The sequence below is a fragment of the Habropoda laboriosa genome, unplaced genomic scaffold (assembly GCF_001263275.1).
Source record: "Habropoda laboriosa isolate 0110345459 unplaced genomic scaffold, ASM126327v1 scaffold134, whole genome shotgun sequence".
NCBI classification, from domain to species: Eukaryota; Metazoa; Arthropoda; class Insecta; order Hymenoptera; family Apidae; genus Habropoda; species Habropoda laboriosa.
In genome coordinates, this window is record NW_017100266.1 from 658,632 (window position 1) to 674,862 (window position 16,231).

At 33.4% G+C, this 16,231-nt stretch overlaps 1 protein-coding gene across 1 annotated transcript in view; it reads left to right on the top strand.

Annotated features, from left to right (window-relative positions):
- The window catches only part of LOC108573357 (elongation of very long chain fatty acids protein 6), a 42,261-nt gene that overhangs the window by 22,539 nt on the left and 3,491 nt on the right, over window positions 1-16,231 (top strand). Inside the window, exon 2 of the mRNA XM_017935770.1 lies at window positions 15,767-16,172. Within this exon, the coding sequence (XP_017791259.1) occupies window positions 15,847-16,172 (326 nt within the window). The 5' untranslated portion in view covers window positions 15,767-15,846. The remainder of the gene's footprint in view (window positions 1-15,766; window positions 16,173-16,231) is intronic.

Below are 16,231 nucleotides of genomic sequence, written 5' to 3' on the forward strand. Positions count from 1 at the left end.
AAAAAAAAAAAGGATATCGTTTTTCGTTTTCCTATAGTGCTCACATTTATTTTCGTATTTATAAAGAACAAAAGTTATTTGCTTATTAATATTTCAGAGAAAAAATTTCGCAATTTTAGAAAATTTAATTCTCCATTTAGAACTAAATAAAATGTGTGCAATGTCGTTTCAGATTTATCAATTCTATTATTAGTTCTATTTTCATTACTATTACTATATTATTAATAATTCTGCTGTCAAGTTTCACTTTGAAACGACAATAATTTCAATTGAAATTAATTTGAATACCAATTAAGACTAATTTCAATTAGAAACGATAAGCTGTTTATCAGTAATAAACAGAGAATAGCAAGATGCGAGTTGTACAAAATAACGAGAAAGAAATACAGAAGAAGAATGGGGAATTACGATTCATAGGTAGATGAAATTTTGAACGAGGGTGGGGACAAGAGTGCGGCTGGATGTTTAAAAGACTGCAGGCGAAGTGAAAAAGAGAAAGGAGGCAAGAGAGTGATTAGGAAAAGTGGGTCATGGTGTGGAATAATGAATGAACCAAACACAGAGCGTAAAGCTAATTGTAAATCAGCCATTGACCACATAGTGATTAACAATACGAAAAAGAAGTATACAGGGTGATTCAGTGGTTATTAATACCCATGTCATTATATGAAGTAAATTCGAAGTTCTTTAAAAGAAGAAATAATTATAAACAAAAAATATCGAACAATTTTTTTTTAAATGTACTATAATGATGAATAGTAAAGTATTGCTAAATTGTTATTATTATTATATATGTATAAGTAGGAAATTAAATTTTTTATTATCGATGAAATATATTTTTGCACGCCTCGTGATACGCTTAGATCTGTCACTACAATTTTACCATAAGTAGAATCGTTCTATACCCCCTCCCCTATGCTACTACTTGAGAAGTACATATTTGTAGCGATGGGTTCGAACACTTTAACCCTTTACAGTCTAATAAAATTGTGAATTGCAATAAAAAAGAAATTTATATTTCACAGGTATATTTTTAATAATTACGTCGTGAGTGATAATTTTTAAAACAAGAGATACATAACCCTACGTCATAGTTACGACAATAATGTCTCGTCCTATTCTAACTTTCTTCCTAAGAGTCTCTCTTGAGCTAAACAGTTAAGTACTATGTAGACGCTTTGCCCAAGTCTCACACGGGATAAAGTGTCGAAAGGTTAAGAAAACAAAAGGTTGCTATAAGTTCGCAAAACGTTTCAGCACAAAATAATCAGATCAAGACAAGGAGTGGGGGGGTGACACTGGCTAGTCCAGAAGCCACGGAAGGAAGGAATACATCCCGTTTAGGTGTCTGGAGGGGGAAATTCTTAAATTAAAGCAATGTACGCTCGTTAACTATCCGCGAAGTCATCCCTGTCAGTTCTTGGCAATGATCTTATCTTCGACTTATCTGTTGGACAAGATCGACGACGACGACGACATCCAATTAATCACTATAAGAGGAAAAACCAAATTCTCACATTTTTCATTTCATTGTTGTCAGATTTTATCGATAGGAAATTCATAATAATAGCTGAATTGCTGGCAAATAAATATTAATCTATTTCTTTTTTTTAATTCGTATTACAAATATAGTGTTCCTTGGAAAACTATTTTCTTTAACCCTTTAACCCGAACGGGTCGTCGTGCCGTTAGTGCACACCATACGCATTAAGAGTGTCTCGCGTTTTTTCAAATCTTAGAGAATTTCGTTGGAACAGCATAGGACTTAAGGATGTATCGGATAAAGAGAATGTTGTTGAGGCTTTGTTCTGTATTTTAAAATAAATCTTCACTGTGAGTTGTCGAGGCGCGAGTCAGTGCGACACGCTTAGTGGATGCCGGATATAACCGGCGATAGCCAGTGTGAAGCATTTAGCGGATGCCGGTTATAACCGGCGCTAGTCGCGAAAGGGTTGAGGGGGTATTCTGGTTTTAAACTTTCAAAAAATCAATTCTTCTTTTTGCATGTTCTTAAAGTATAAGTATTCTGGAACATGTGTGCAAAGGGATTTGTTTGAATTCGTAAAGTTAATTTAGACGTAAGCGTTTGAAGGATGCGTTTTTCTCGAAACCTGATTTTTCGTAACGGTTCACGCGATATCTCAAGTTATAGTTTATCGATCGACTTGAAATTTGTAGAGAATCTTCAGCACACGTTCTGTTGTCGCGTGAACCAAAATTTTGAACATCCGTCGTTTTTTTCTTACTCTTTTAACGCGCTAAAGACGGCATAGTATGAAAAACATCGACAATCTAAATTGAAAATGCTGCCATTTTGTAAATAATCAATATTTTTATTTTAGTTTGATTCAGACCGTAGCCAGATTTATACCGATTAAGATTCTTCCTCATTTTTTATTTTAGATCAGCAGAAGGTCCGGAATCATGTAAACAGTGAACACACTTTTTGTAAAGCACACTATAAAACAAACTATAACTCGTGTAAATTTGTTTACTTTTACTTCAACGAAATATATTATGTATCTTAAATACCCATAAATGTATGTGCTAAACCCTAATGCAAAAGGTTTAACGGTTCTTCCGGGGAAAAAATCCTAAAAGTTGCTTAAAAGATGGCATTCAAAACCAGAATACCGCCTCAATTATTTATTAAAATTTTCTCTCGCTCTTTCTTTATCTGAAGTTTTCATTTACATCTAATTTCGTACAAGTTAGCGTTAATTCTTATCAACTCGTAATTCATTATATTCATTCGCAGTATGACACAGTGAAATGCAGAATGTTATTTTATTAGTGTACGTTCTGGGAAAAGAAACTTCAATTCAGCGATACGTAAATGTGTTAGAACTGTAACACGATAATAGGAATAAGTAGCGCGTATTTAAATTATAAATACAAAGTATATCGTTACTTGGTTATTCAAAGCATGTTGCGCTGTGTATCATCCGCGAGTTTACTAAATAATTCTCGAAATGAAATTTATTGTATCCATTCAGAGAGAAACGGTTGGGTGATTGAGAAATCTATTTTTACGCAAAATGGTTCAAACAGTGTGTAAAAGTATTAATAAAAATGAACATTTGGGAGGAATTGCAACGAAAATAAGCGAAGGTTAAGTTCTGAGGAATATCTGAGATCACCTATTACCGTAAATTAATGATTTCCCTATTCGCATAATGAGAACTGGAGTGTCCAACAAGGGGAAAATCTACCAGACATTGGTATTGGAGTCGTTCATTTATTTGAAGATTTCCACACGGTGCATACTAATGAAAATAAACGAGTATTAACATATATATATATATATCTTAGGTTATCTTGAAACATTTTTGAATTAGAATTTACACATTCCTAACAAAATTAGAACATTTTTTATTCTTTAAAAGTATGTACAGAAAATTTTCATTCTTTCCTGTTCTGTTCATAAACATTTTAACGTCGTTTATTCTAGATCTATGTCACGATAAGTACAGTTCAGTAAAAAAAAAAAAACCAGTTAAATTCACTTTTTGACAAACTGTACATATCGCCGGTAAATATCTAAAAATAAACGTTAATTTTAAGATGTCTGCAAAATAATAACTCTGAAAGTGAGCTATGTTTATGTGAAAGGGTATCGCTAAAATTGTACTATTTAACAAGATCAATGTCACAATTGAAAATAAGGTCATTTTAATCCTTTTTGAAATAGTAAGCAACAGACATAAATAGTATTTTGAAAGAAATTTTTTTCGTTGCTAATTAATCGAGTAATTAATAACTTTCTACCACAAAGAATTTCAAACCGATTTGCTGAAAAATTTAGTTTTACTAATTGTGTCACTCTTCTAGAAAACCGACAATATTATCTTAGTCTGTGTTTTTTTCTAGCTGAAATTTTGTCTGTTGAAGCAATTTTATTTATTATAATTATACGTATATTAATTAATCGCAAGCTTTCACGCGTTGGAAAATATGCTTGTAAAATGTTGGAAAAATCAGAGATTTGAGGCTTTCACGTTGGAAAAAAAAGCTTATCGATGAAGGATCGTGACCAAAAAGAGAGCGAACAGTTGGCACGTTGATAAAATATGATGTCAAATATGACACACCGGACGCGAGTCAATTTAGGCCCCGCGTGTCATAAATAATACTACTCGATCCCTGTGTGCTTATTCACCATTCTTGAGAATAATGCAGCGACCTAGGACTACTATTTTTTCCTTCATAAAGCAGACATTGATGAATGAATGTCACAGCTGTTGAATTACACCTAAGCATATAATCTGTATATCTATTATAACTCGATCAATATTTCTTTTTCACTGACATAGAAAATTCATTTGTTCGGTAACTTCAGCCGTAAACATTAATTGAAAACTGATTTACGATTTATCGTGCACGATAAAATTCATGCTACCGACTGGTCACGATGACATATTAATCGTAAGTGTTTTATGTAACCTAACGTTTTTCTTTTTTTTGAAAAAAATTGTGAAAAATATTACAGATATGGATCAATAATTACAGATCACGTTAAATTTCACACACACTGTATATTCAGGAATATTTTATATTCATAAATCGACCATGTATTAGTGCGCCTGAATAACTCCTTTCAGGTGTGAATTAGGGGATTCATCCTGGATACAGGGTGTCCCAAAAGAAACTGCGTATTTCAACGAAATTGGGCGAATTTGAAAAATGAAAGTGACTTAATTATATGATTACTGGTTTATTTTTATGCAGAAACAGATATACTTAAGAAGAAAAGGTCAAAAGTTTATGTAACCCCCGGCATTATTACACAGCGATTCAAATTCACGGTACAGATTCTGGTTTAGATGTGGCAAAAATTTCCGTTTTAATCCATAAAACTGAGAATTACCAAGTGTAACTGGTCTACGATACATTAACTCTTTTTTACCTGATGCAATAGTAAAACAATAAATAACTGTCGGTTAGATCTCCTAAAGAAAAGTAAAGAAAAATTTGAAATAGAAAGTCGTAAACCAAGGGATTAGCAAAACAAACACTTTCAACTTGAACTATGACCATTTGCGTTGCGAAACACATTTTGAATAATTTCACTCCTTCGATGCGAGAAGTTCATAACCTCAATTCATTCTTGCATATTCATCGTGGCTCTGAAGAGGAAATAACTTTTGAATTGTGCAGGAAAAAATGACTATTAAACATAATCTATTTTTGCATAAAAATGATGTAATTAAGTAATTTCAAAAGAATTCACCCAAGTTCACTGAAATACGTGGTTAATTTTTAGATACCTAGTATGTTCTATCGTGCATGGTACAATCATATAATTAAGTAAATTTTTTGGAAATTCACCAAATTTCACTGTAATACGTAGCGAATTTTCAAACACCCTGTATGCTCTACCGTGCATCGTACAATCGTATGATTATTTTTTTTAAAATTCACCGAATTTCGCTGTAATACGTAGCGAATTTTCAGACACCCTGTATGTTCTGCCATGCACAGTACTTTTCTGTTTCCCGCTAGATGCGATTTAACTTGTAGGTGATAGTGTATAGGTGAGGTCATCGGTTAAGTGCACGTGTACTTATGTTCTACCATGCACAGTACTTTTCTGTTTCCCGCTAGATGCGATTTAACTTGTAGGTGATAGTGTATAGGTGAGGTCATCGGTTAAGTGCACGTGTACTAGATAAATTTTCAACACCTCGATTACTTACTCTTACTTGCTCCACTTGTATTGTGACGATCCGTGTACATTCGTTTATCGAGTGATCGAAGGAAGAAAACAGAGATTTTTAAATACCCTCTTCGACGAATCTTTTGGGAAACGACGAATGAAAAATGAAGTTAAACGTGAAAAGTGTATCAAGAGCTTGTAGTTAACATCTTTTCAATTATTTTCCTCTTGTTAGTTAATAGTAATTAGTAGAATTAGAATTAATTAGAATTATGAATACATATTTATGTACATACATAAATAATTGAAGAGTTTAAAAGTAAGTGTGAATTTATTCAACTGCCGAGGGTCTATCGTTCTCCAATTTCGGCAACAAGTAAAAGTTGTCCAATTTTCCCTCCACACTGAATCACGTAACAGAGTCAAGACCCTCTTTGAATCGTATTTTACATAAAGGAAGTTATTCATGGAAACGGATGCTTTTTACCATTGAATTGCTCTTTTTTTTTTTTTTTTTTTAATTGGATGATTAAGGTCACATGCACCTTCTGAGGTTATTAGTGACCACAGTGAGTTTGAATTTTTTTTCTTTCAGTTGAATTTATTAATTTATTCTTTTGCTATTGTGTGAAAATGACATGTTCGTCTTGTTCCAACTATAGTATGCAAATACGTAAAACGTCAACCAGACAAATAATCGATTTTTTTGTGATGTTTATTCTAACAGGCCGACTAGTGTGACGATTATGTTACCTAATGGTTGTTCGAAGCTTAACTGTCGACTAAAAAATTAAAGAATGTCTTTAAGTGTGACAAATCGAAAAGTTTAACCACTTTTGATGTTGATTGATCGAAAGCACCAAGTGCCTCTGGCTCTAGCTGACCTAAAAGCTTAATTCCTTCTCTGGTAATAATTGAACAGAGGCATGGCTATCAGCGATTCTGTCCTAACCTAACTGATCAATGATACCTAATTTCTAATTACTGTTTAATAGCTATGTGGATATTTCTTCTTTTAGCAATTACTTCTCGAACAATAAATTTTTCTGAAATTGACAGTGGATCAAGTTTCTTTTTATCTAATAACAAACCAGTTAATTCGCTATTTGAAAATTTCCCTCCCTTTTCGGATAAATTTATTTTGTTGTTTATTCTTTTTTTATCAACGTTGTAATGAAATCGCATTAAGATACAGTCTCACAATTGCTACGAATAACGCTGAACTAATTTATTTTTCATCATTTTGTCATTTTAAGACGTTGTCCATTGTAAATCTGGTAACAGAATTTGATTCACTTAACCCTGCATTACCGACATTACTTTTTCGTGACGTCAGTGTCAAAAAATAGTATTTATATAAGTTTCACCAACTTTGTTAATATTAATATCGCAAAGCTGGTTTATTTTAAGTTCAGAAGAAATTGATCGTCGTACATTTGTTCAATCTACCGATACCTTTAAAGCTAATATATAAAAAGAAACGTACGAGAAAAATATCCCTAAGAGCGCCGGTATTCCCCGTGTCAGTGTACTCTTGGTTAGTGTCTCTACGTTAAATTATATTTTCGAGAATTCTTAAAATATGAGAAATGAAAAAGTGCCTGAATTGTAATTTTCCAGAAGCTTCGGATTTTTCCGTTAAAAAACAGGAAAGATGCGGGAATCCCAATTTCTCGATGGACAAGGAACTAATTTCCTTCCTGTCTCGTGAAAATTAAGTTTATGCTGCTTCTTTCTTTGCTGGCACTGATTACTGCAGAAAGCGGAGAAAAACAGGAATCCTAATTTCCAAAAAGGATTAAAAACTGATTTCCACGCTGTGTTATACCTCGAGAACTAGGTTTACAACACGTCTCTCAGCCGTTATTTTGCTCATTCAAGAAGAGCAGAAGAAGCGAGAATCCCAAAGTTGCAAGCAAGATATTTCTATTTCTTCTATTTGAAACATTGCCACGTTTTTCTGACTGATGATGAGCATTGTCAGAATCAATTGTATGTTCGAATCCATCATCCTTCGTGTGTATCGCAGTAATAAACATTTTCTTCGATACGCTGGTGTAAGAAATATTGCACATAAATATCGTATAAATCTGTAGAAGAAGAAAAAAGTGAGACAAAGTACGGCATTGTAAGAAATCGACATAATTTCCCGTAAACATAGCAAGAAATCATAGGATTCAGAAGAAATGCCTCTTGCATTGCATTCTAGTACATATTTGAAAATAAGACCAAGCTGCAAAGAGGAATTCCTCGGTAAGCAGAAATTGTAAACGCTTTCGAATAAGCGTAACTTCCAATTGGAAGAATGATTTTTGTTCAATTTTAATAGATTTGCTTCATAAATGAATTCTTTGTTCGAATCATTTTCTACTGAAAAATGAGGAAGGAGTTGGGAAGATATTTGGGTAAAGAAAATGTGTTATTTTCTCTGTAATTTACTGATTAAAGTGAAATATAATTTATTGTAGTCAGATGAACAGAAAATTTGTTATAATATTTTTTGCACATGATTGTGTATAGCCAGAAATTACGAACATACAGCTTTTTCTTCCGAATTGTTGCATACCTTTCAATCTTTTTTTTTTTTTTTAGCAGTGATTTTATTTATTGTTGTAGGGACATTACAATGCCTCGTTCAACGAAAATTTTTAAGGATAGTAGAAAAGAATGAATTAAGGAAAGGAGTAAAATAGCGTCCTTTTGTCTTTAATAGTGATTTCCTGAAGGTTAACATTTTCAGTCGTTATTCAACCTTTTTCTCAAAAATTGTAAGAGATATCGAATCCAAATTTTAACCACGTGTTCCTTGTGGGCGGATGAAAGAATTGATACGTGGGTTTTGCTGTACTATGCTTTGTTCGTTTCTACTAACATTTCCTATTTAAAAATTTTAAAAACAAGCAAGTATTTTTTGAAAAATTGTATTCTTGGTTTGAAGCAACATTCGAAAATTCTGATGTGTAAATATCCATGAAAAAGGACGAAGAATCACGTGGAAAATATTTGTAGGACGTGTCTGTAACGGTTTTTGAGGGAAAGGTACATAAAGTGGACAAAATTTCACATTCGCAAGATTAAGATCGCACTGTAAATAGGAAGTTTGAAAAGAAAAGGAACTTGGAATATTCGACAATATTGAATAAATGAAACGATCTTTCTACTTAAAGATAGCCTCGCTTCACGGCACCTTCACCATAAATCACGTGAAGAATTAACCTTGTCTGAATATCTTTGGTGAACCTTGTTATTCTCTCCTTGAGAAAACTCGTTGTTTAAAGGGGTATTCGTTCAAAACAAGGTCAGAATTAAGTCGACTTTGCGATTTTTTACTCGAACCATGTATTGAATATATGAATTTACAGTTTCTGTCGATATACAGCGTGTAACAAAAGTTCTGAGAGACTCGTATTGCAAAAACGTTTGGTTTACATATCGACACTTTTCTTTTTTTTTTTTTTTTGTTAATTTGAACATTTTAGAAATTTGACTTATTTGAAACAAATACGTTCAAATTAGTATACACACGAGAAAGGCTCTTTTACCGCTTTCCATTCCACTACAATAAATTGGTTAAACTTCCAGTCTGACAAATGTTTATCACACACTGTGCTTGTTAATATTTAACGAGTATTTATAATAGTTTCACGTGAGAAAAGGATCGATATTAACGGTGTCAAGAGAGTGAAAAAAATATGACATGAATATGAATAATATGAAATTTTGAAATATGAAAGTTGTTGTAAAAATGTATATTTTATTTTCATCATTGTGCTTTATTAAATTGTTAGGACACAGTCAACGAAAATGCTGGAGTTTCTATTGCACTATAGATTATAGTATAGATTACCCAATAATACTATTACACAACAATACATATTCGTAGAAAAGATGCTCGATTCCTTTTTCACCTAAATTGAAGGAATACATTCATTTTCATTCGTCGCTGGACGAGTAATTTTTGGACACCCGGTAGATTTGCTCCACTGATTCTTTGGTTCCTTTTCCCAAACGAAATCTTCATTCCTGGACCAGTGCCAACGTTCAAACTATTAATGACGCGTTCCTCTGACTTTTTTCAGTCATCGGCAACTTCTCTCTCTCTCACACACTCTCTCTCTCTCACACTCTCTCTCTCTCTCTCACTGTCTCTCTCTCACTCTCTCTCACTGTCTCTCTCTCACTCTCTCTCACTGTCTCTCTCTCACTCTCTCTCTCTCTCTTCCTCTCACTCTCCCCTCTCTCTCCCCTATCACTCCCTCTCTCTCCCCTCTCTCTCCCTCTCTCTCCCCTATCTCTCCATCTCTCTCTCTCTCTCTCTTCCTCTCACTCTCCCCCCTCTCTCCCGTATCTCTCCCTCTCCCTCCCCTATCTCTCCCTCTCTCTCTCTCCCCCCCTATCTCTTTCTCTCTCTGTCGTGATTCATGATATTCATTTGTTAATACACCGGTAGATAGAAGATTTGATAAAAATTAATCTCTCATTTTTGATCTTCTAATAAAAATGTTTAATTGTCGAATAGTGCATATTTTATTTCAAAGTATTCTCTAATCAGCGATGATGTTCAAAATTCATTAACTGTCAATGTTCACCTTCTAATAAAAATGTTTAATTGTCGAATAGTGCATATTTTATTTCAAAGTATTCTCTAAACAGCGATGATGTTCAAAATTCATTAACTGTCAATGTTCATTCAACTTTTACAATTATAAACATTTGAAGCACTCCGGTCACCGATGACCACCGTGGCGCTACGAGAGAAACAATCTGCGATCACATATGCCCACCGTGGTGGCAGTCACCGTGTTAGACGATTCAAAGAAGATCGTCAGTGTCCCTTGAAGACGACAAGAGAGAAGGACGTCCTTCGACATCCTGCACCGAGACGAATGTCGAATCTGTTCGTTTCGTACTGGCGAATGACCGATGTCTAACAATAAGACTGATATCGGCTTTACCGATCGGGTGAATGATTTCTCCTTCGTGACAATGCACCTGTACGTTCGTCGGTCATTGTCACCCAATTTCTGGCTAAAAAAAGTGTGACCATTATCACTCACCCGCCGTATTCGCCAGATTTGCCACCTGCCGGCATCTTTTTATTCCCCAAGATCAAATTGCCAATGAAAGGGACTCGTTACGAAGATGTGTGAGGGCAATTCAACACGCCGTGACAGAGCATATTTAAATGCGATAACTCGCGAGGAGTTTTCCAAGGCCTTCCAACGACTCTATGAACTTTTATGAGGGATGTATATAGAAAACTAAATAATAAAATTCTGTTAATCTAGAAAACTCGATTTTTTATTAACACGAGGGTTTACAGACATTTCTTATATACCTATCTCTACGTCAAATTGACGCGTGAACAAAACCGCAGATTTTCTTTAAAAAACAACATATTACACACTATTAAATGAAACTATGTGATATTATATATTTATATAAAATTTATGATACGCATAAATGGTAGGAGAGAAATGTAAACGGTTTCTGTAATTGTCCTTGTGAAATTCGAAATGCGTCAAAATGACGCGTCTCGTAAACCCACTGTTAAACCAGTCTGAGAACTTTTTCAACGCACGAAATTTATGAAATATTGCGTTCGTCTATTGTGTCCACCTGGAATATTGAAATATTCTTCTTTTCGTAGAATTTCATCTATTCTTACTAAATTGTCCACTTTATTTTGCGCCAAAACATTACATTACCACCTCCATGTTTGACCCTTGGCACAACATTGTATTGGGGTAAGAACTTTCATTCAATTTTCGACAAACACTTCAAGTCGATGAACTCAAGTGTGTCTTCGCAACATCAATTTTCCACCGATTTCAGTTATTGCTTTTCCATTTATACTAATTCATGTCCAATGTTATTTTCATTGGTATTTATAAACATTATTCGGGTCGCCTGAAATAAGATCGCAAGTTTTATTTAAAGTATATTTCCTGCATAGTGTCCAAATACTTACGCACGGTAGCATAAGTGATTGCGTCAACTACAAATCTGGAGGCAATATAATGGTACAACATTTTCACACGTGTAAATTTTCCAAGAGATAATAATAATCAAATCGAATAGCGTGATATTTCTACAGAATGCAATAACAATAATCGATTAAATGTAATTTTTGCAAAATATGTTCAGACAATTGACGATCTCACGAATCGTGAGTCGTGTGGTTAAACGTTGGTCTAATTATAATTGGTCGTGAAATTGTCAAATGTCGTCACATTTAATTATTGTAATACAATTTCTTACATATTTATGCGCGGTTGGGCATACATTAAAATGAAATTTCAATGAAATGTACATTTCCTATTTCGGACTACATTTCCATTTATCGAACGATTAGAACAAATTAAAAAAAAGGCGATTGGTCATTTTTCACATTTAATCGCGACCAGGAGTATCATTTAATTGCCGTATTAACCCTTTGCGCACTCGAGAGGCGACTAAGAAGCGACGTTATATTTACCATTAGAGGCAACTCTAAGCATGATATTTTCCAAGACAGCAGGTCTATGGACCTCCGTGAGTCGTTCACTACATGTTTAGAGATCTCAGCGGTGAAACAGTTCGAAAGAACCAATTTCTAATAAAAATGTCAATTTTAAAAAATTACACTAATCTTTGCTACTTCCTTCTAGAAAAAAGGGCCTTCGTGTGCAAAGGGTTAAGTTTGTATCCCCCCCTTTTTTTTTTGTTTAACTAATGCTCTTTTGTCAAATGAACGTTTTATCATTGTATTCAAATTCCAGGCAGCGTTTCGTCTAGTAAACTAGTCTTTCTAACTTCTCAAAAAAACTCAAGTCGTTTGGCCCAATTTTAAAAAAGTTATTCCATTTTATAGGGTGTATGAATACTTTTTTTTCGGTCACTGTATGTAATTACTAAAAGTCTACGGCGAACCAAAAAATATATCATATTTTCTCGTTTATCTGACGAAAAGAAAGGAAGTATACATTTTTCATTGATATATAAAAAGCATAATATTTTTTGCCGTTACTTTTTTAACCGTTTTTAAATTGGATTGTAAAATCGTGGACCTATCTGTGAACCTTTCGCGGTGTACACCGCGGTTGAACAAGTGTTTCAGTGGGTTAACTCGATGTATCAACGAAGAACTTACGTTTCTCTCTTGTTCCTCAAAAAAAAACCTCCAACGTTTCACGGTGTTCACAAATCAAGTCTAACGGCTCAAGACGGGGCTGATTATTATCCGAGGAATGTTCAATTCACAGCAAATGTGGGTTAAGTACGATCGAGTAGACGGAGGAAAATCTTTCCTCCCTTTTTTCGTCCAAGTGAATTACGGACGACCCGTTAGAACCGGCTTCAGCTGGAATGAATTAGGACTGTTTTTCATTTGCTCCGGTGCAAATTGTTTTCTAATTGCGTAAACACGCCGTTGTTCGTTTCTTTCTTTCTCATTTCTTGCTAGAAATTTTTCGACCAAATGTTCGTACCAAGCTGTGAAAAAGATGTACATTTTAAATTGCATTTGTAGCGGTATTGGTAGTTAAAAAATCTAATCTAACAATTTTTTATTTTCCTTTAGGATATTTTTGTTATATTCGAACCTTCGTCTGTTTTACACCTTTTATGCAAGAACGTTCTACTTTTTTTCTTTTTCGACACTGTAAACATTGTCCTGACTGTGTTCTCAGATGGTTCGAAATTTTTTGAAAATCTTCATTTTTTCACGGATGTTCAAACAATTGTTAGGACAATTAAGTTAAGGAGGACCAGTATAGGTTCACACGCTTTCAGGTTGATCTTGAGCAAACGTCGAATCGAAGAGTGCTGTAGAATGAAAGGAAAAAAGTGTCGATTAGAATTTTGCACAGGTCGTTAAAAATTTAGTAAAAAATTTCGTCTCAATGCTCATATTTATTTATTAATTTATATTGAAAATAGCAATTTGTTTTTTTATTTTGAAAATAGCATTGATATGCGAAATTTTTATTATCGTTTGAGAAAAGCTTGGCATACATTTCGAAAGTTAGACGATGCTAGATTTGTCTAATTTCGTCAGATTTTAACCCCTTGCTCGTCTAGCTCGTCTCGAGTTTTTCGTGCCAAACCGCACTATGACGAGTGTTGTAGCTCGTTGATAAACTCGATCAACAGGTGGCTTGCTTTCCTGTTATGCGAAAATGTGCGAAAAAATTTTTTTGCATGTTTCCCATTGCACTCAAAAATACATACACATATTTTACATAGCAAGATGAACGAAAAAAAAAAAAAAGGGATTGGAAGCTTTCGATTAGACATCCACTACCGGCCAAAAGTTTGGAATCACCTTCCAATTTTCATCACTACTGAATCTGCTACTAATTTTTCATAGACTTGATATTGATATTGTGGAGATAAATAGCAATTTATCTCATATCGATTGATTTGAATGATACAAAATTCGTTAAAAAATTCTTAAAGCTGCTGACTTTTTTCTGCGAATTTTTGTGTAACTTGCAATGCACAGTGATTCCAAACTTTTGACCGGTAGTGTATGTAACAGAACAAATCCTAATGACACGTGTAAGTTAGACACGTAGACGTCCTTCGCATAGTGATATGTACACCATTCAGATTGAAAGCCAAAAGTTGGGGACATTTTCCTGAACATATTTCTGATTTGGGAGAAAAGCAATCCTGTATGCTATAAGAATAGCATTAGAAGTGAGATTCCCTGGCAATGTAAACAATGCCAGATACCTTTACAACATTTTCCAGAATGCATTGAAAAGTACCACACCCTTGAAAACTATTGGCTATATCTAATTAAAGTTCTATTTTGAATTATGTTTTTTTATATTTGTCATTTTGATCTTCCGCTATGAATTATATCCAAACGAATAATGTACTTTTATTAATTTTCAAAATGTACGAATCGTAAAATAAAATATGCTGTTTTCTTCGTAACAGTTTGTATATAGTGGCTAGTTAAAATTAAATGCATCTTTAGTGCGCAATTTTTTACAATTAAATCGTAGCGCAAGGGGTTAAGAGGACGTTGATTTACTACATTTTTCATAGTTTCGCTGAAAATTTCATTCGAAGGTTCTGATGATTTTCGAACGGTTTAAATTCGAAGAATTCAGCAACTGTTTTAATTCCATTATAGTTTGCGTCAAAATATTGACCCATCGAACATGTTTGTTCACTCAATAAAGGCGTTTTTTTTTTTTTTCTGGCGAATATCATTAAATCTAAAAATAAACATATCATATAAGACAGAAAACGTGTTTCTGAATTATTTTGCTTCCAGTAACTATCTTGCTCTCGTTATACATAACAGATAATGTAGGCATGATTGTATATAGTTTTCGTTATTTTTGATAAATTGGAAAAAGATAAAGATTTCCTTTCTTTTCTTCCTTTTGTTTTTTTAAGTTGGAATTTTAAAAATACCTTCTATATCGCGTTTACGTTGTAAAATTTCGAAATAAGAATAGTTATGAGATATGTTGATAAAAAATAATATCAAAATGTTGATGAAAGACCAAAAGAATATTTTATGAAATTATAGCGTTTAAAAGAGGAAAAGGGTACAAATATAATTAATATATAAATAATTAAATTTTTTACTTTTGTATTGCTCGAAGAGATTTACGAAACTTAAAAATTCGGTATATTTTTGAAAAGAGAAGAACGTGATACAACGATTTTCTGAATAACAATGATCGCATGTCGAAACAAATATTGTATTAGGTAATTTAATTTTCGTAACGAACATTGTTCTTTAACAGCGTAACAAGATGTAGAAAGAATTCACGATACCAAATGATGTAAAAAAAAAAAAAGAAGAACACAATGTTATGTAAGCTTAATATCAGAACGTGTGATTCTACCCGCTTGAAATCAAATTTTTAAATGAATTTTTTTAAAGATAAGGTAATACCCTGAATAAGAATTTCCATATTCTTATAATTAAAAACAAAAAAAGACGAAAATTGTAATGTTTGTGTAAAGTAACTGTAGACTAAAAAAATTCCTTTGACAGGAAATAAAAGAATAAGTTTCTAAGAATTTGACGAAAAAGAAATTTTTGTTTAAATTGAAATATTTCAGTGAACATTCTTAACAGTTATTCTTCTCTCTTTTCAGTCAATTGGCATTAGGGAGGTGAAGAAATAAGGCCTCTCTGATTGTTTTGTGAGAAGCAGACAGAAAAAGACTATTCCAAGATGAACAAAGTGGATTACATGGAGGTCACTGTACCTAACTACTCGTATGTCTTCAACTTTGAAGAAACCTTCCGCCATATGGATACCAAGATATGGATGACAAACAATTGGACAAATGGTTTCTACTACTGTGGCATATATATGATTCTAATTTTTGGAGGGCAGCATTACATGTCAAACAGACCAAAATTTGAACTGAGAGGCATACTTACGCTGTGGAACACAATGCTTGCAACGTTCTCCATTATTGGATTTACTAGAACAGCACCAGAATTGATCCATGTGTTAAAGCATTATGGGTTTTACCATAGTGTTTGTATACCTAGGTAATTTTGTTTGTATATCTTACTTTTTAACATACTTCTAAAATTATTCTAGTTTTATT